General features: G+C 40.4%; 2 protein-coding genes across 4 annotated transcripts in view; one reads left to right on the forward strand and one right to left on the reverse strand.

The window, feature by feature from the left end:
* Positions 1 to 793: 793 nt before the first annotated feature.
* On the forward strand, positions 794 to 9,262 carry PPIC (peptidylprolyl isomerase C). The gene is made up of 5 exons (XM_083884561.1): positions 794 to 913; positions 4,920 to 5,033; positions 5,537 to 5,630; positions 7,268 to 7,452; positions 8,691 to 9,262. Exons 1-5 carry the CDS (start codon positions 815 to 817, stop codon positions 8,817 to 8,819), a joined length of 621 nt encoding a protein of 206 aa, XP_083740687.1. The 5' UTR covers positions 794 to 814; the 3' UTR covers positions 8,820 to 9,262.
* Positions 9,263 to 10,856: 1,594 nt separating this feature from the next.
* Positions 10,857 to 21,032, reverse strand: part of SNX24 (sorting nexin 24) — an 89,505-nt gene continuing 79,329 nt past the window's right edge. For 2 of the 3 annotated variants that reach the window (XM_083884560.1, XM_083884559.1), the window contains 4 exons: positions 18,303 to 18,397; positions 17,278 to 17,310; positions 16,336 to 16,400; positions 10,857 to 11,707 (listed from right to left, as the gene is read on the reverse strand). In XM_083884560.1, coding sequence (XP_083740686.1) covers positions 11,637 to 11,707; positions 16,336 to 16,400; positions 17,278 to 17,310; positions 18,303 to 18,397 — 264 coding nt within the window. In that variant the 3' untranslated portion in view covers positions 10,857 to 11,636. Of the gene's footprint in view, positions 11,708 to 13,860; positions 13,983 to 16,335; positions 16,401 to 17,277; positions 17,311 to 18,302; positions 18,398 to 21,032 lie in introns of all 3 variants that reach the window. The other variant, XR_014592577.1, reaches the window with a different exon arrangement.

Genomic DNA, 21,032 nt, shown 5'->3' on the forward strand with positions numbered 1-21,032 from the left:
TCACCTCCCTCCACCAGCTGGCAACGCCCTTTCGAATGCAGCCTAGGGTACCGCTGCCCACTTCCACAAGGGTATATTGTTGGCTCAATCCCTCGAGCGCTCACTGTTTTGGCTACTTCACCCAGATGTGGGATGTTCCTGGGGACACGGCCTGGCCGAGGGCCGGTGGTCGCGGTGCTCTCAGGTACCGCAGCTCCCGCGGGGCGAGGCTGACCCGGGGAGGGCCCACGGCCCCGGGCCATGGGGAGCCTGTCCCCCTGACACCCCGGCACATGGGGAGCCTGTCCCCTGACACCCCGGCACATGGGGAGTCTGCCCCCTGACACCCCGGCACATGGGGAGCCTGCCCCCCTGACACCCCGGCACATGGGGAGTCTGCCCCCTGACACCCCGGCACATGGGGAGTCTGCCCCCTGACACCCCGGCCTTGCACCCGCCCATGGGGACCCTGTCCCCCTGACACCCCGGGCCATGGGGAGCCTGTCCCCCTGACACCCCGGGCCATGGGGAGCCTGTCCCCTGACACCCCGGGCCATGGGGAGCCTGCCCCCCTGACACCCCGGGCCCGGCCCCCACCCCACACCAGCCAGGGCTCCGGGCCCGTCCTGCCGGCCCCCGCCAGCACCGGAGCTCAGCCCGGGGTGGGTCGCCCCTCCTGCCGGAATGGGTGACGGCTTATCCCCGAAGGGACCCATCCCCAGGATGACGGATGGCTCCCCGGCACGGGCGGCCTTTCCCCGGGCCGGACGCGCTCCCCGCCCGCCGCAGGAGGCGCCGCCCTCCCCGCGCAGGCGCGGCAGCCGCGGCCGGCGCCATGTCCCGCGGGGCGCTGCTCGGCGCCCTGGCCTGTCTGTGCCTCCTGGCCCCGGCGGCCCAGGCCTTCAGGAGGAGAGGACCCAGCGTGACAGCCAAGGTGACTCTCGCCCGCGCCCGTCTCCGCTGCCGGGAAGCCTCGGGACGGGTCGGGCGGGGCCCGGGCGGCGGTGACGGGGGAGCCGGGCGGCCTCTGCCCTGCCCCGCTCCACAGCCGGCCCACAGCCGCCGCCCGGGCACGGGGGGCTGGGGCGGGCGTGGCCAAACGCCAGACCTTCACCGTTTTATAAGTTTCTTTGGTTGGTTGGTTGGTTGGTTACTTACTTACTTACTTGGTTTTTAGGCCTTTTGGACATGCCTTTCTGTAGGCGCTGGCACACCGCAGAGTTCGGGCCAGCAAAAACTCCGTCTGGCTTGCAGAAGTGGAAACTTTTAAATTCCTCAGCCCTCCAGCGCTGCTGCGGTCTCTGCTGCTGCCGGGGCAGTCTGGGGCTGCTGGTGGTGCCAGCATGCCCCGAGCAGGGGCAGTTTAGTTGCGCTGGGGCTCGTCTGTGCCGCGGGTGTTGTTCATTCCCCCGACCCCTCTGCTGGAACTCCTGGAGAGGATCCAGCGGGTGGCTACAGAGTTGGTCACGGGAGTGGAGCATCTCTCTTGCCGGGAAGGCTGGGGAAGCTGGGTCTGTTCAGCTTGGAGAAGGAGCGACTGAGAAAGGACTTTATCAATGTCTATGATTATGAGAGGGGAGGGCACCAAAAGGATGGACCAGGCTCTGCTCGGTGGTGACAAGTTAATGCACAGGAAGTTCCACCTGAATATGAGGAAGAACTTCTTTACCGTGCACTGGAGCAGCTTGCCCAGAGAGGCTGTGGAGTCTCCCTCACAGGAGATACTCAAGAACCAGCTGGACACAGTTCTCTGCCATGTGCTCTGTGATAGCACAGAGTGGGCCACTGCTTGAGTGGGGAGGTTGGGCCAGATGACTGGCTGTGTCCTTTCCACTCTGACCCGTTCTGTCCTTGTGTGAAGCTCTTGGTATTGAGAGCAATCCCTTTGTTGGCCCCAGAGGAGGTGTACATGGTGCCTGCCAGGAGGGCTGCAGGCCAGGATCCGTGGATCAGTGCTGCAGGGCCCCTGGGCAGGCTGGTGGATGGGCTGTGTGCCTGTGGCACGTGTGGTCATTGCAGTGGCACTGCCCAGGAGATGGGCTTGTGGGCTGGGGGGCTGGAATAGGGATACACCTGGTTACTGCAGCACACCAGCATCTCTTTCCAAAAAATGTTTGTTTGGTGCAGGAGGTGGGGTGTTTAGTCCAGCTTTGGATAAAGCAGAAATTCCATGTTTCAGTCCCCAAGTGTCGCTCCACTTGCAGTCAGGAGAGAGTGTGTCCATGCTGGGAAGGGTACCTCCACATGAAAGCGTGACAGGGAAGGGCAGGGACAGAACTGCTTTGTCTAGCATGGCTTCAGCATCCTAAGCCGTGGACTACGCCTTTGTCTCTGTATAACATTGCCACTGTTGTCTGCAACTGCTTATAGTTTCATTGCCATGGACTTTTAGACCACAGATTTAAATTTTTTTTTTTTTGGGGGGGGGGGCAGGGGGTGGTAAATTTGACCTCCAAATAATCTTCTGGCAATATATTCTCATTTAATTATGCATAAAGTACTTTGCTGCTTCATTCCTTCTGCCTGGGCTATAATTGTGTGCCCTTTTCTGATTGTTGTGGCACATAAAGAATTGCATTGCAATTTCCCATGTCCTAGGCAATGGTAATTTTACAAAGCTCATCAAATCAAGCCATTTTTTCCTCATCCAGTTTAAGTAGTTTTCTGTGACCTTTCTTCATATAAAAGGTATTCCATACCTGTTGAGCATCTGTTCTGCCCATTTTTCTACATTTTTTTTTAGGTTGGTCTTATCATTCTGTGATAGAGAAGACAGAATTACATGCAGCACTCAAGGCGTGAACTCACAGTACAGATGTAGCTATGCCCATCTCTTTTCTGTATTCATTTAAATTATTTCTAGTATTTGTTTTTCTTATCTGACCTTCACAAGCCCAAAGCCAAACCTTTCACTAAACTACTCAGGATGATTTCAGATGTATTTTGCTCCCGTTGTTGTTGGCTCTACACCATGTACAGTATTTTTGCATTTATGAGGTTATTACATTACTTTGTCTCTAAAAATCGTGAGATCTTCCTTTCAGAGTCATCTTTAGTTTCCCTGAATAATTGAATGCTCTTGTCCATTTTTTCAATTAGATATACACCATCTTATGTAAATTATATATGAATATTTTTATGAGAACCAGCCACTCTTAGTGGTGTGTTGTCCTTTATTAATTTCAGTCTTGAAATACTTAACTTCAGATTGTAAATATGTTAAATATTTATAAAAATATTAAGACTGAAAATTTATAATATTTATTTTCTTTCAGAGTTTTTGGTGAAGAATTTGGCCAGATGTTTTTTTGATATTTAAAAATGCTGTATCGACCAGCTCATGAGTGTCTACATGCTTACTGAATTTTCCAGAGAACCTGTGGAAATACACTCATGAGAACATGGCTTTTCTATGCAGAAATAATGTCTAGGGCTACCAAATATTTCCGTACTTCATTTTGTGGCCAAAAATACACAGAGACACATTTTTAAAGGTACTGGGTCTGTTGCTTAGGCAAGCAGCAGTGCCATGTATGAAGCCTTGTGGCTGAGCTAGGGATGAACTTGTCTCCCTGCGCTGTCAACAAAGTGTATGATGTTCCTGCTCTGTAGGGTGACTGTTTGGTAGCCTTGGTCTTGTTCCTAATATATGCCTATGTATTTAAAGCAGTCCTACTAGAACAACATTTCCAGGCAAAATAGACAGGCATTGGGTTTAGAAAAGATAGGAAGGCAATAGCCCTTACCTAGATAACCCTGGCAGCACAATTCAGAGAGATTTGTTTATAAGACTGTTAAAAAGCTAGTGAAAGTGTGCTGTTAATACTTTGGGAGCCACACATCTAAAAAGCATGTTATTCAGTGCCAAGGAAATGAATGAGGTGTATCAAAAGGAATTTTATTTAATTTATAGTGCTTTTATAGTGTTAGCCAAAAGTTCAACAGTCAAAACCACATGGAAGATCAAGAAATGGTAGAAATATTTAGTAGGAGAGCGTGAAAGAGGCATTCACATTGGAGAGACTGTGGTCATTTATTATCATTATTGGACTAATTTTTTAGCATTACAGACAAGTAATACTTGGTTAAGTGCCACAAGGAACAGCAAATACCACATCATAGGAATACACATTGCTGTTTCCTAGAAGTTGTAATAGCCTTTATGTAACTTTTTCAGAACTTCAAAATGCCTCATTTCCTGACAGCTGTTCTATTTTCAGTAATTATTGGAACATTTTTGCATGTTCAAATATGCATTCATAGATTCTGAACTATATTAAAATGTCTTAATAACTCATTTGTCTTTTTGAAGTTGCTTTTCAGTGTACATCGAAGATTTAGGCAATCAGCTGAATAATCTGGCCTGGTTATTTCTCCGCTGGGTTTGAATTCATGTTTAGGAAGGCAACTGCTTGCTTGAGCCATAGGATTTTCTTCCCACTGTTTGTCAATTCAGTGGAATTCAGGCTTTTGTGTATATGTACTGATGCCTAGAACAGTGAAGATTATGAGAGGATAGCAAACTGTCATTTGTGGGGAGTGTCAGTACTATAGTTCCTTGTTATTTTCCCCCATATGGGAATAGCATGTTGTTCTTTTTTACTTTCATTTTATTTTTTCCATTCAGCTTTAAAGACTTAGGTGTCTGGGAAAAATTTTCTTGAACACTATCTTCAAACTTGAGATACAACAGTCCCACTGAGCCATTAAAAGCAGGAAGAATCAAAATAGGCAGTCACCAGTTCTCAAACAGTTTTCTGCATAACGTGATTTTGGTGGCTCTGAAAGGATTTCTCTGAAACAGCACCCTTAAGAATTGCAGGATAATATTAATACAGACCAGCCAGAAGTAATTTGTTACTACCTCACTCTTTGAAAAGCTTGGCTGTTTGTTGTGCTCACATCTGTATCACTTTTGTTCCCTTCACAAAAATATTCAGGTGTTCTTTGATGTGAAGATTGGAGACAAAGATGTTGGCAGAATTGTAATTGGATTGTTTGGAAAAGTTGTCCCAAAGACTGTGGAGAATTTCATTGCGTTGGCGACCGGAGAAGTACGTTTGCAGTTTTCTTCCACTGTTTGCAGTTTTCTTCCACTGTGTACTCAAGTTTGGCTTGGGAAGGCAGTGTTTGTTTAATGCTGTTTCAGTTGTGAACTGTTGATCTTCATTCACTGGAGCCTGTGCACAAGTGCTGTCTCCAAGGATGTGCACTAGTATGTGTTTTCTCAGGTCCTTGATTCACAAGACGTAATTATGAGGTGCTGGGTATGAGCACCTCAGTCTGTCCCTGCCTTGCAGACCTAGCATGTGGAGTTACTGTGGTCAGATATCAGTCAAATAAAGACAGCGGCTTTGATCACCTGAATAATACCTTCTTTGTGGCAGTGCAGTCCAGCTGTGTTTACCTGCACCTCAGTTTAATGTGTTTCTTGATGGTTTATATCTCTTGGTGCTAAGTTCTGTGAAATCTAGCTGTTCACAACTTGTGTGTTTCCATATGATTATATATAGAACTGGATGTTATATTCATTTAAAGAATTATTTCATTTTCTTAGAGAGGATATGGATACAAAGGAAGTAAATTTCATCGTGTAATCAAAGACTTCATGATTCAAGGAGGAGACTTTACAGCTGGAGATGGATCAGGAGGTAACATACTTAGTATCTTCCAGGTTGTCTTTTCTTTGTTCAAATGTCTGCTGAAAGTATGGGCAAACCAGCATGTTTCTTCATGGTTTCTGCTCAGATAAATGAAAAAAACCATCAAACCAGCCCACATTTGTTTTAGACCATCTAGTACTTTTCCAAGTATCTTGTAGCCTAAGCTGCAGCTATTTGGATTATCTGATTTATACGTATGAGTAGCTCTTCCTTTGTCCTCAATTTTTGCAGATAGCTCTTTTCTGTCTGCGACTTGTCCCCATTCAAGAAGCATGGCTTTGCGTGCTGGGCTGGAGCCACGTGACCAGCTGAGCTGCTCCTACAACTTACCGTCTCCAAAAGATGGATGTCTCCACCCATCCCCTGCTCTGGCTTTGTGACAGCGCTCCTTCCCTGAGGCACTCACTGATTGCATGTATAGGTGAACCTGTTCAAGTCATCCAGCAGAAGCCTAATCCATGATGAAACAGTGAAAGCACATAGAGGGAAGGCAGGTAGGGAAGGAGGAGGCTGTCCTCTCTGCCCTCAGCTCGGCCCATTCTGAGGAACCTCTGAAATGTGCAAGGAGAAGGAATTTCATAACAGGGAGAAAGAAAGAAATTAGAAGATGAGATGCCCTCTCCCCGTTTTTCTCTTACTAAAACTGAAACCTTAAACTTGCTGGTGCTGTGAGTCCTGGCTGTGTGTATCACTTCTCCCTCCGGAAGAACAGTTCAGTCCGCTCGGGGACGGTGCCAGCGCAGCATCTCTTGCACTGCACTCACTCTGGCTGCAGATTTCTTCTCTTCCTTTACATGCACATTCTTCACATGCTATGATTTGAACTGTCTGCATGAATTGTTACTGATTTCCCTGCTGGGATAGAATGGAAAACACATTCCTCTTCCTAGCAGTGAACAATGGGGAAGACCATAACACCAAAGACATAGTTTTAGCATTAAAAATAGGCAGCATTTATTTGCCTGCTGATGTTTAATGGGATAGCATCTGGCGGTGTTGGGAACAGTGTCCTCATTGTGCTAGGCACTGCACAAGTGAAGAGTGAGACAGACAGCCTTCTCTTTTCACGGTGATGGTGGTTTAGCCATGACTGATGTGTTTTCTCTCTAAACTTTTAGAAACACCAGAATCTTTATGTCACTGTTATACACATCCACACCAAGTATTTTAGTCAAGCTTCCATTCAGTCTAGCTTCCAAACATGCCAAAACAATTTCTGACCATAAGGGAAAGGTTTATATACTGAAATTGTTACAAAACATGGCAGCCTTATTGTTAGTGGTAATAAGTATGTACTTTAATTTGCTCAACAGGATGAAGTATGCTATTGTTCAGTGATGTCTTAAACCAGATCATTGAAGGTATTCAGCTTGCTTAAATTTGAAGGATAAAGCATCATCAGCTTTAACTGTTCTCTCCTTGTGTGTGGTGGTTTAGCTTACCTGTACACACAAAATGATTTTAGTTATGGAGTTGCTGATGATTGAACAGTAATGCTGCTGTGTTTACTCAAAAAATGAATCTTCAAGTCCTGAATTCATATTTTGTTTTTCCCATTTTTGAAATGAAAAGGGGCTTTTGGGTTTTTTTAGAGATTTTTTTGTTTTCTTATTTTTTTGTCACAGGAAGAAGCATCTATGGAGAAAGATTTCCTGATGAGAACTTCAAGCTGAAACACTATGGAATTGGATGGGTTAGCATGGCTAATTCCGGCCCAGACACCAATGGATCCCAGTTCTTCATCAGTGTGACAAAGCCTTCCTGGTTAGATGGAAAACATGTAGTATTTGGCAAAGTCCTTGATGGAATGGTAAGTTTAAAGTAATAGTTGATCTGGACAAATTGTGCCCCATTATATCACTTTACCATAGCTCAGAAACAGTTGAGTATTCATACATAATATTTACATGGTAGAAAATGATTGTGAAGAACTCCAGTTGGATGATTTAGAACTGAAATAGCAGAAATGGAAACCTGTGCCACTCTTTTGGCTTTCACAGCTGTTATTTCAGACTGCTAACCACTGAAATCAACACTGACACCTTTGCAGATTACAAAGAACTTGGGAGAAGATTCAGCTCCTCCTTTCAGTAACACTGTTAACCATGAAATAATTCTTTTTCTTCAGGCCAAAATCAAATTTTGTAGCACATGCTAGTTATGAGTAACACTTTAACTATTAAGAGTTTTTAGAAGCAGGTGAATGTAAAGCATGCAAACACATACTGATGAGAAGCCAAATAGAATTTTAAGCTAAAAAATTATTTTCAAGTGATTATGCTTTTTTATGTCTGGTTTTCCTTATAAATTATGCCTTTATAATCTGTGGTTTTAAATTATTGGGGAAGGCATGAGCTGCTGGATGGACTTTGAGGAGTTTGAAAACTTTATCAGAATACTTGCCCCTCACTCCCATATTCATACTGAATTCCATTTTCATGATCTACAGTAGTAGCTGTAAATTTTTGAGAAGTTATTTAGACTTAAGTTTCAGTTTAGTCAGATAAGTGGATGAATATCCAAACCAAGCTGTCAGTATACCTAAATTAATTTTGTCCTTTAAAAATACTGGTGGCATGGTACCACACTAAAAACCTCTATGTGTGTGTTACATGCTAAAGGTAAAAGCAGTAACCAGCACAGTTATGCTGTACAATTAGAAAAATAATAATGCTTGCCTTTTCTGATCTCTGGATTAATTTTTTGTTCACAGGCCACAGATAGAATCCTGTATGTGCCAGTTTAATCATCTGAATGTACATTTTCAGTTGCCCCTTCAAAATGTTTTTGTTGGCTGAAGATTTTCTAGGAGGGCAAACAGCCTTCCCTGTGCTTCTGTCAACTGTGTGTGACTTACAGAGTGGCACAACTGCTAATGTGAAAAAGAAAGGATGTGGGAAGTTGACAGGGTAAAGGTCTTTGTTCACTAGCTGGTTAATAAGCAGTGATGTTAGACACACGTCATTGTTTCCGTGGCACCAGACTTCAGCCACTGGAGTTTCTTTGGCTAAACTGAACCTTTCTGTTTGTTCTTTTTTTGTTTGACAGTCTGTGGTGCACTCGATAGAACTCCAGCAGACAGATGAACATGATAGACCCCTTCAAGACTGTGTGATTGTGAACAGTGGCAAAATAGCTGTAAAGGAGCCATTTGTAGTGGAAGTTGGTGACTGGTGAGACCAATAGTCAGAATGAAAAGTAAAACTTAATCACTTCTTTAATGCCAGTTTTTGACCAATCTCAATGATCCACTGAGTTTTCTCCTCAAAACATAGGAAGTTACATTTAGGCAATACTTATCGTTTGCCAAATATAGAAAAGACATGGCTATTTCTATAACAACTTGCTGGAGCTGCCATTCCTTTGAAATTCAAGACATATCCCACCAAATCCTGTATCTTGCAGAAGAAGTCTTTAATGAAAAATTATTTCAGCAGTAATTCTATTTTTTCAAGGTTTAAAATACAGTAATTTTGTTCTGTTTGGAAATTTTAGCAATATTTGTTTTGGTCCTTTCAACTGAAAATATTTACTGTAACACTACCAGCATTTTTAAAAACGTAAAAAAAAGAGTAAAATATAGAAGTATTTTGAATAAATAAACTTTGATTTCAAATAAATACTTGAGAGCATTTTTTTTCTCCACCCCCAAGGTCTTTTTTCTCACCTCAGTTGATTCCACAAAATATGCAGGGGGGTTTTGCTTTAGATAATAAAGTGGTAGATAAGGTGGTAAGATTAGAGCAGAGATGGTAAATTTTCCTAATCTTGTGTCAGATAAAAATCCCTGCTGTCTTTCAGACAACCACAGTATTCAGATCACCATTCTGTGATCAAGAACAAGCAGCTTTTCTGTCTATTACTGAATAAGATCATCAGTTAGAAACTGATTAAAACAGAAGAACCCTTGTTTTACAGCATGGTGAATTTTGTAACACTAATATAAGTAACATAACTAATGTTACTTATTGTAAAGCTCAAATGTTTTTTCTTTAAGTTTTGCTGTAAGTTTGAGAGCTTTAGATTCAATTTTTTGTGATGCTTCATGAATAATTCTTAAGCTGACAACTGGTAGCTTTCAGAGAAGGTCAGTGTAGGGTAACATTTACGAGACACCTAAAGTGTTCTTACAGAACTCCACAGGGCAGATGTGTGGATTTTTTTCCTTTTGAGTTGACTCTTTTAGGACTCAAGGCAGAAGAGGGAGTGCCAAGATCTGATGAAGGACTCATCCACCTGTACAACGGGCAGCACACCACTCCTCTCTGTAGTGGGTAGATTCCTGTAGGGTGTCCTGGAGCCCAGGTAAGGTGTCCAGAGCTGCAGGGATTCAGGGTAGAAGAGGCTGCTACAGCACAGAGCTTGTAGGTACCTACAGACATTCCACTCACAAAGTAAACAGGAAAAAGCTGTGGGCAGAGATTGCTCCAGGTTCTCCAGACACGTCATTTGCAGTTAGAGGATGCTCCTGCTGGTTCTCTATCCACAGCTCTGGGGTCTCTTCTGAAGGTAAATACTGAGACTTCTTTTCAGAGACCTGTGAGAGGATTACTGTGCTCTGCAAACAGAACTGGAGGAGAACTTGGCAAGAGTTTCTAAATTTGCCTAGTGCTAGGCAATCAGATTTCCATTTTACCCCTGATCACTTTTCTGTCTACTAGCTGTTTAAAGTAAAATTCTCTGAAAAGCAGCTCTGGGAGCAGGGTAAACAAGCAGGAGTGAGAATGCACCAGACTTCCTTGCCCAACCAGCTTTCTGCCAGTAGTTGAAAGCTTTCCTGGAGACTGAGCCTGCAGACCTCATAAAGTTATGCTACCTGAATAAGTGCTGCAGTCACAGGCCTACCTTTTATCCAAGTCCCAGCTTTCCACTCTCCCCAAAAGCGTCAAACACATTGAATAGTTAGAGCAGCAACCCATGTGTCTCCAGGATCTGACTTAGGTTTGTGCCTAGCTTTGCCATTGCTGCTTTTGTGTAACACTCCCTTCTGCTGATGAAGTGACTAACTCTGTGTTCCATTACATTGAGGTTTTTTTTCACGAAGACATACAGTTTTGTAAGGCTACCATGTTCAGCTAAGCTAAGAGCTTTAAAAGAGCAGACACACAGGTATTTTTTCACACTTCATGGGGAGATATTTGAGACCCATCTCAGATGACAGAATCTCGGAAAAATTTCAATATAAAAGCACAAAAAAACCACTGAAGTGATACATTCACGGCCTAGTAATTTATTTTTGTAATGTCCAGTAGCACACGTAGAAATTTCCAGTTAAATCTGAACATACGTATATATGTATCAGTTTTAATTTGATCATAATCTTAAATAATATTCTTGCTTTAGTTTACCACAGAGTTGTATGTTCTGTGACTTATAAAATGTTAATATATGGAATACAGTCAGCAAGTTGATGTAGAGAGTAAACAAACACACAGGTTAGATGTCATAACTGAATGGAGATGTGTAAAAGCCACATAAAAGCTCCTGGTAAGTAAAATAATTTCAACTGGAATCTAGAAAATTTCCTTAGAGAGTGCTATGTGTTTCAGAATGTGAAAGCATGTTTCCAATTCTGTGCACACACTCTTCAGCACTTTTAATCCATCCAGTGCCAGCAATGATTAATGTGCTGGGAAAAATCCTGGTGCAAAATGGTTTAGTGTTTGCTTTAATAGAAATTATAGAAATAATTAGTAAAACTTTTCAAAGGTTAGCATAATTCAGTGTATGACTTAGAACATTTAGTGTTAAATAGAGCATGTCAATATATAGAAGGTATAAATAACTTCAATACTGTTGTTTCCATATCTTTTTTAAAAAGCAGCAATTGTAATGACAGTGACTTAATTTAAAAAGACATAATGCTTGGACTTAAACTGAGGTTGTGCCTCTTGCTTCTGAGCATAATTTTCACATCACAGAATTTTGTTCCTGTTAATTCTATTAACCATGACTCAGACACTCGCTTCAGCTTCTTCTTGCCTTGTGTTACTTCTACCTGGGCAGTAAATGAGGATAAAATATTCCATGTAAAATGCCGTCTATAACTACGTTTGGAAAGTCATCTGAAAAAAAAAGGAAAAAAAAGAAAAAATTACTTTCTTATCCATGTGAGTACAATATAAATGTTTTTGTGAAACTTAACTTGGTAAGGCCTCATTTACTTTGAGTTACTGCATCACTCAACTGTTTATCCATGTTGGGGATGTGGTATTAGTAATGCTGTTTCAGCACTAAAGCCACTTTAGGGTAGCACTGGGCATTACATGAATGCACTGCCAGATTTCTAGCTTATTGATTTAAAGGGATGTTCTAATACTTAATGCTGCTAGGCTCCAGTTCTTTATCTGAATCTTTTCTCACAAGGAAGATGGATTACACTGGCAATTCAGTTTCTAACAAAATCTCAATATACTTGAAAAATTTCAAGATTACTACTGGGAATACTTCAAAGCTGTTTTTTGTATTGTAGTTTACAGCAATGTTTAGACTGAGAAGGCTTGAGGATGCATGTACAAAGATAATTATTTGAGGCAAGAAATTTTCAGGTTGTACAATCAACATAAAAAGTCACATGTTACAAAATGTCATCCTACAGTACCACTACTTTGTTGTCATGGATGCAGAGGAAACTGCCAGTTAATTTTCATGTTCTGTTTGGCATGAAATAATTGCCTGATAGAACACAGTAATAGATCCATGTACATAGATGTACACTGTTGAATTGAAAAGAATTTTGAAATGCACCAACACCAGAGGTTTTAATGAAAGGTCTATTTAAATTGCCAGGCATTAAAATGAAGAATTTCTGATCACATCTTACAACCTTGAAATTGTTAGTATACTAGAAATGGATTTCCTGCTAAGAACAGGCTGTTTCTGATGCAGAAACACTAACAAAACCTTCAACTATCAGCCTACAAGATATTCACAAAGGGGAGATGCAACTTTTATAAAAATCATTAGTACTTGATAAATTAGATCACCTAATGTGGGTGAGAATTAGGGTTTGTGCCTAATTCTTTCATAGAAGTAATTTTGGAAGTAGAAATATTGAGGAAAAGTAGATTTTGACCCTATAAAAACAATCCTTAAATTGTCTTAAATGTGTTATTTCATAGTTATTTATAAAGTGATTTCAGAATATTATGGCTGTTATAATACAGGAGTATTTTAGGATGTTTTCATTAACTGTAACCTCCACTGTAAACAATATATACATAATTCTACCTAGCTTCTCACAGTAAGTCATAATTATAAATTACTTGCTAATATTTTGAATCCAATAACGTTTCCTCAAATCCTGTAAGCTCGTCTGTCCCAAATTACCGTGGCAGAATAACTATAGGCAGTTCTCATTAATGTTATCAAAAATACACTTTTAAAGGTGATCTGGTGCTTTCCTTCTAGATTAAATGATGCAGTTCCTGAAAACAGTTTTTATTCTATTATTTATTTTATTCTATTTTCTTCTATGATGTACAGTAGATATAGGAAAATAAGGATTGATTTTCCAAATGATACAACCTCACAACATTAGATCTAATGTGAGCATTTTCTGCTCAAATGAAGCCTATCAATTTAAGTTAAATACAACTAAAGTATATACTGAAGTAGAAACAAAAAAACCCACAGTCTTGCAGGTCTGTGGTATTTGCATGGCTTAAAGAACCATTTTCTTTAACAATTTTCAAACAAGTGACAGTAAATCTAAGATCCCATTTTTTTAGCTTCCAAGATGTCACCTCCAATTTGAAGCATATTAGATTTTTTTCTTTATTTTTCTTGAGAACATTACTTTTTGTTTCCTCCCACTACCCTTACACAAAAAGCAACAAGCACTTGGGCACTCAAACAGTTAGATGATCTGACAGTTAGACAGATCATGAAAAAGGGAATCTGAAAATCAATGAGGTTTGTAACTGTGCATCTTATTTCTGGAAAATTGTCTTGCAACTCAACAGTGTTTAAAGCCCAACCACTGGAATACTGGCAAGGTTATATTTTATAAAGACAAGTAACAGTACAATGACAGGATAAAAATGTTCTTTGAGTATTATACTCCAGAAATATTTATTTTGTTTGAAACTCACACTATTTCCTATTTATTGAAATATGTTAACACAGGCATTCCTGTATCCAGGAAAGACTTCTGATTGAGATTCACTTTCTTCAAAGAAAACATGCAACAAATGCTTATTTGTTAATGGACACTTACTTTTGGTCATAGGTTGAACAACCTTGGCTGTTTTTACAAATGAATCAGAGTCTATGAAAGTAAGAACTGATCTGAGATGGAAAATTTTAGAAAGCTCATCTATATTTTTTCTGTGCTGCAAACTAAAAACGAAGAATTAAAAGCAATGGTAGTTGTGTAAAAACTTTGTTTCTTTATAACTAGACTTGAGTCAACTTGAGTCAACAATAGAGCCTCTAGACTCAGAATTTGGTTTTCTTCTTTCTTTTTTAAAACCGCAACTCACATTCCAATTTGTGTTTTAGTTCATTAAGTTATGGAATGACTTGCAGTGTATCTGATGTTTTAGGGTTTTCAAATATGAAGAATATTTACCTGCCATATAAAATTCTAAATACTGTGGATCAAGGCCAGAAAATGCCTTGGCAAAAGTCTGAAATGTCCTTTGTTTCAAATGCCATTAATGAGGCCTACTCAATATTTAAACATGTTACTACTTAGAAGAAGCCTTTATCTTAAGGCTTTTTTGCATTACTTAAAAGAACAGTGACAAAATTCATTGGAAACTTCCTAATGATTTCACGAAAAGGAAGCTTACCCTTACTCAGAGTACACATTAGGGAAGGGAGATAAATACCATGACAGAACTGCAGAATCTTGGAAGTCTTACAGCAAAATGTTACATGTGGGCTAGAAGTACTAAGCACCATCTCAATTTTTTGTAATAACTGTATATGAAATCCATTTTCTCTCTTGAGATTGGTTATTATGAGTTACATGATGTTTGTAATTTATACTAGGCTCTTGAGGAATCAAGTACACAATTAGGGGAAACATTAAACACTAAGATTAAGACATGCAACGTGGCTCATTCTAAGTATTAGTACAGGCAGCATCTGGACCAAATTTCAAACAGGGGTTACTCTGTGGGCGATTCTTCATTACTGTTGTCACTTGGGTCAGACATGACCCTGTGCAGTGACCTCCTCCCCTTACCGTGCTTTGGTTCATTGATTTTGTGATTTACACTTCAGCCTCAAATGAACATTCAGTCTGAGACATCAGACTAGTGCTAAGTCAAAGTAAAAGCTAAACAACCTTGTAATGTGTCTTCTGATGTGGACCTGAATACATTTGACCTCTGTTGTCCGTGTTTCACTCTAGTTGCACACTGTAGTTCAGTAACACTTCATAGGGTCAACAGTGTTTGGCCTCACTACTAGCTAGTGTGGATACTGCCTGCAAGAGAGACTACTTAACCCTCTCAAAATACATGAGGTTGTCTTTATGGTTTTGATAAACAGCTTGAAAAAAACAACAGAACCACAGAAAAACTGCAGCTGGGAGATGACTGGAGGTGATCTGGTCCAAACCCCTGTTCAGGCAGGAGCACCTGCAGGCAGTCACTCCAGACCATGGTGAGGCACCTTCTGAGTGTCTCCAAGAGTGGAGACCCAACACCACTCCGGGCAACCTGTGTCTAGGCTTGGGAAAATGTTCCTTCTGTTCTAGTACTATCACTGGGCAGCACTGAAGAGGTTGGCTTTGTCTTCTTTATACCCTCCTGTCAAGTATTTATAAATATCTTGAGAAATCTCAAGGAAGTACACTCCATTGTCTAGGAAAAGCAAAAAAGTGTTCTTTCCTAAATTTATTCTTAAAAATTTAATGAATTTCAAGGCAGTATGAGAATATGATTTCTACACAGTATTTTGTAAAATGAAACAAAATGCCACATTAAAAAAGAATCTATGTGCAGTTCAGGGAGAAAATTCTCTTCTGAAAGCATACTACATTTCTTAATAAAATATTTAGTAGAAACAACAAGGTCAAACAAGTAAAATTAAAAAGCCAAGAGGAACACACTCTGAAAATGGTACCTTTTTTTCTCCTGCACACATTTAATTTAAGACAGGGTAAATTCTCTGAATTATTAATTCAAAGAACTTTTTATATTAAAAAGAAGGGTTTATAACAATTTCAAACACTCTTTTGAAGCATGTAAGTCCTGTGAATGTCCTGTGAAAATCACTTGCACTTAAAGTACACCTCCCCCCACCCCCCCCCACCCTAAAGAGCTCCAGAGGTTATAAATGATAAGAAGTAATAATAATCCAAATGGAAATACAAACACGCTTGCAGTAGATTGACTGATGTTTAGGGAAAAAGCACTTACAAAGGACTGGGCCTCCAAGTTCACATCATTCAGGCAAAGCAACCAAAGGGTCAACAAGAAAAGCAGTATTCTTCATGTTTTGAATTCTCAATAGGTTTGCCTGAGAGAACAACTAGGGGAGAAATTTCCACCCTTTTACAAATCACCCATCCCACTTAGTGTTTTAATGCTTTTTGCACAAGAACTATCGTTTTATTGGCAGGTTATTAGATTTTGGACCAGTGTGATTTGACTAGGCTGGTATTAATAATAATTATGTGGTTTATGCAGTGCAGGGTCAGATCAGTAAAGTGTTGTTAACAGATGACAGGTTTGATTACCGTTAGCTTTAGGCAAGACATATGGATCCCTTAGGAACAGCAGCACGGGCTGGTGGGACAGTTTGCTGGAAAGGTCAAGAACAGAGATGTCAGTATCAAGGGACAGCAAACAGACTGTTCTACAAACTAGCTTTGATAAAGTGAGGTGGTTGAGCTTCAGGAGCCATGCAGTGCGGTTCTACGCACCAGCGCTGCCCAGAAGGGCAGGCTCCATCTCCTGGGAGCAAAGCTTGCTAGTCCTCAGCCATATAGCGAAACCCTCAGTGTCAAGCTGGAGTGAAGGGGCTGCATCCAGGAGTGGCTTGCAGCTGGCTCTGAGACCTCCTGATTCTGCTTTGCTCTCTGGCATGTGGTGTCATGCAGGCTACTAGACCATCTACAAGGAGGCTCCATGTCAGTAGGCTCTCCCGGCCACCAAGAAGACTCAAAAGGTCACCATGTTCTTACAGCCCCCAAAGAGGTTGCTGCATCCATCACCCATGGAGAGAAGTCCTTGAAAGCCCCCCATGCCTGACTCCCACCCTTAGCCCATGCTTTTGGCACAGACAGCCTCCCCCCGGCCCGCTCCACTCTGCTCTGTACATATACATTCCAAGTAGTGCAACCAGGTGCAGATGAAGCTCTAAATGCATAGGGATGAACCCAGATCTCTAATTTCTTCTGGTAAATCTTCTTGCTAGAAAAAATGCATTCCCAGATATATTTTGAAGTTGTCAGTATTCTGTGTAGTTTTGTAAGGAATTTCTCAACATTACCATAATGGTGTTCAAGGCACACTAAAAATGAATATAGCGTAGCTGATGGTAATATTTAACAAATACATCTAATTTTAATGCTAAACTACTTCTAATTTGCTAACTGCAAAGAACAAATGAAGTAAACACCAATAATTTAAGTAGTTTATTAATCAGGTGCCCTACAAAGAGTAGAAATCAAGCTCACCTTGATTCTTCAGATTCTGTTTCGTCAAAAGAGCTGCAGGTAAAGTGACAGGAAGCTTTAGTTACAACAAAATCAATTTTACAATTAAAACCTCCAAATCCTTTAACAGATTAATATCCATCCATCCGTTCATTTCATTATCTATCTATGAAGTGTTGGGGTACAGTTCCACTGAAGTTGGTGGCTGATGCCATTAACGGCAAGTGAAAACTACAAGCCTGATGGCTTCTGAATCACTCTGAACTGCTCTGGGCCATAGAGACCTCCAAGTATAAGAGGGCCTCAATATTATCTTATTATCTTCAGGCAAACTTTCCTTCTCACCACTGCAGATCCAAAGAGCTTTCCCCAAATGGAAAAGGGGCATGTGGCTTTCTGGGAAGCATGTTCTGGTAATGCTTCTGCACTATCAACCATGTCATCTTACATGGCAAAAGAAATTCTCCCTACAAAGCTCACAGCTGCAGATGGTAACAGAGCTTCCAGTTACACTGGTTTGGGTATTTCTGTAGTTGTTATACTCATTATACTAAGATTGCTGTCTGCCACTCTGGTTAGGAACTCTTCCCAGGGGATGGGAAATTAAGTCACTGTTATCAGAATGGTGAAAGAACCTCATTTTTGAATACACAGAGTGAGATCATAAATAAGCTTCTATTTTGTGCAGGTACTATGATCATAAAACACATGCAAAGGCTTTCTATGCAATTTTAGTGAGTGCTTAGGAATAGCTTACATTTCAGTAGATACTACACGATCTACAAGAAAGTCATATTTTTCTCATCTAAGCTCTCCTTTGCTTTCCAAGAATATTACATTAAACTTCCCTTCTGTCTTTGAACATGCTGGATTTATTTTATGACCTTTTGGGGATATATAAACATACTTAACATGAACCTAATGCCCATTTATTTTACAGTGTTAGAGTTGGCAGCAAGACCATTTTAAGTCAATGGATTTGCATCAGCACTGAGTGGATATGGGCCTTTTGGCCTCCATATATTTTTCAGTAAAGGAGAGCTTACCCACAGCTTTCTGCTTTTGGCAGGGTAGGTACATGACGAACATTCAGAAAATCGAGAAATATCTTAGGGAGATCTTCATTTTCTAAAATTACTGTCTGTAAAAAAAGGCACAATAGAAACCCACATTTAAAAAATATTTTAGAAATTGCAGTTCTATTCAAGCTACTAAAACATTTCACTCTTGCAATACTTTTCAAGTCTTCATTTCTTACACCTATTTTGGAATGTCTCATTTTGATAGGAAAACACAGTTCTTGATGAATCACTTAGAAATACATTCAGCTTTTGCTACTACATTCTTTTTCACCTGCCATCGCTGGTGCCTCTACACATGCACCTACACCTCTACAGGTGCCAACCTACACGCCTCTCAAGCAGAGATGTCTGATTCTGGAACTAAGTTACTGGCATGCTCATTTGTGAATAAAATTCTGTTTATTTAAAATTCAAAATAAAATAGCCTCAGCTCAGTGCTTTCATGTTCATCACAAAAGACTGCCATCTGGCTTATGAGCAGAAGAAGTCTTCGCTTTGTGCAGTTTTATTAATGCATGTCTTGGTTAATGACAACAAGGGAAGCTCCTTGCTTGGCTTGACAGGTCAGCTCACAACATAACTCCGGGTAGCTGCACTGTATGCTCCGAATGACAAAGCTCTGACCATGCAGCTTCTGGCCAGACTTGCCACATTCTTCCTCAGCCATGATACAATGTCCACTTAATGGCCAGAATACATCCTCTATTTTTTCATTTGGCAAGATGATTTAGAGTTTTCACAAGACAAACAGTTCATACATTCAACCAATGTCTCACCTGCAAGATTAAGCTATTTCTTTACTGTTCATACGGACATACATTCTGAAAACGTGTACTTCAAAAGAAAAAGGAAGCCATAAGCTTTCTTAAAGAGATTTCCTTCATAAAGGCCTGATCTGAAGTGAATGTATGAATGGAAGAAACTTCGCTGGATTTAAAATTAAATTGACTCCTAGAAACAAAGCATTTTCCATGTTTATCCTGTTCACTTTCCCATCCTATGACAGAAGAAACAAACAGAGAAGAAGCAAGTCTGGTGATGGAAAGACACATTACTCTTACATTCAGGAGGTAACTTACTCCTCCTGCATGTGTATTTTTACATTACAGTATCACAAGAGAGACAGAATGGTATATAGAGGATAGCAAGATCACAAAAAAAGGAAGGTTGGAAGAGACACCTAGAAGTCACCTAGATTGTATAGCAGGTTTTACAGCAAATGGTTTGGTTATTTGTGTAAGGAAAACCTGCTTAATGTTAAAATTCACATAAGATGTGAATGGACTCAAAAGCTTGAACTGGATCTTTTTTTATGTTACATCTGCAAGTCTGAATTCAGAGGCTACACTTTCTCAAAAGCTGAGGTCATCACTAAAATGTTTGAAGAAAAGAAAAAGGAAAAATTCAGCTTTTGAACTTTTCTGTTCTAGATTTTAAAGCATGTAACAAACAAGAGGTCTAGGATTTTGGCAAGTGCTAAGCCTTTCAGTTCACCTCTATATGAAGTCACTGCATTAAAAAAATGCTACTTTGTTTGCATTCTGCAAAATCAGCACTCTGCTACTGCAAAATGTATCCCTTTCTGCATTCAGGTTATGCATAAAAAGAAGGTGTGGAGCTGGATGCATATTCAGAGGGTGTGTGAATTGCATAGAAATGTGTATGACTGGCCCAAATAAAACCATCTTGTTAACTACATGCAATGAGGAACTAAAAAAAAAATAAATAAATTTAAGGGCATCCAGTGCTTATATGAAACTTCATACTTACAACTCTTGACAGCTTTTTCTAAAAGTTGAGCTGTCTGCTGAGGCGCTGAATGGAGCAGGGAAGAACAGAAGGATACACCATTTCATAAAGGAAAACTACTGACAGCTCTTAAAAGCCTATTTGCTTCTACTTTACTCACTTGAGATTAACATCTCATTCTCTCTTGTTTTTTTCTCTCTTGTTTTTTATCAAGTCAACCCAAGCCCTGCTAATCCTGGCCTGACCAAGTATCTTTCACAAGAAAATGAAAGCAAATAGTATCCATTTTAGTGTGTTAAGCCATACAGTTTGTTAGTTGTCAATAACTCTGCTTTGGTGATCACTAAACTTGAAAATGCAGAATTTGCAGAGAAGCAAAGGCAATTTTGCATCGCACTGTATTTGTATACCACCTCTGCTGATTGGGAATTTTGTCATTTCCAGAATTTTATGAAGGAAGGAATGACTGCATTGACCAAAGGAGGATTTCTCAACTGATGAAGTGTAATGTGATATGGATTTTTAAGCATTAAAAATAAAAATATGAGGCTTACAAGGTAATTATACTAATGAGGGGAAATTATCTTCTAGCTTGACTTCATTGGCTTTGATTCAATAAGGGGTGAGGACATAATCTTGCCATTTAAAATACACAGTGGAAACCAAAGGAAAGGACCAAAAAAAAGCCTGATAACAACAACAATAAAACTAAATCAAACAAAAGAAAAACCAACAAAAACCCCATGCAAATCCCAAACCAACCAACTAATCAATATCAAAACAAAACCCCCACAAGCACCAACCAGCCATAATGGATTAGGTGTGTCTGTCTAAACACATTTCCTAAGTCTGGTGGTGACCCAAAGTGGATGTCTAGAAAAAAATCTAAGCATTCTCAGCTTCCTATTAAAGTTTCAAAAAAAATAATCTTAAATCAGAAATGTT

The sequence above is a fragment of the Zosterops lateralis genome (genome assembly GCF_965231275.1).
Source record: "Zosterops lateralis genome assembly, chromosome: Z".
Classification (NCBI taxonomy): Eukaryota; Metazoa; Chordata; class Aves; order Passeriformes; family Zosteropidae; genus Zosterops; species Zosterops lateralis.

Coding starts and splice junctions, on each gene's coding strand:
- PPIC (XM_083884561.1), top strand. CDS start 815: ATGTCCCGCGGGGCGCTGCTCGGCGCCCTGGCCTGTCTGTGCCTCCTG. Junction 914..4,919: donor GACCCAGCGTGACAGCCAAG/GTGACTCTCGCC, acceptor AAAAATATTCAG/GTGTTCTTTGATGTGAAGAT. Junction 5,034..5,536: donor TTGCGTTGGCGACCGGAGAA/GTACGTTTGCAG, acceptor TCATTTTCTTAG/AGAGGATATGGATACAAAGG.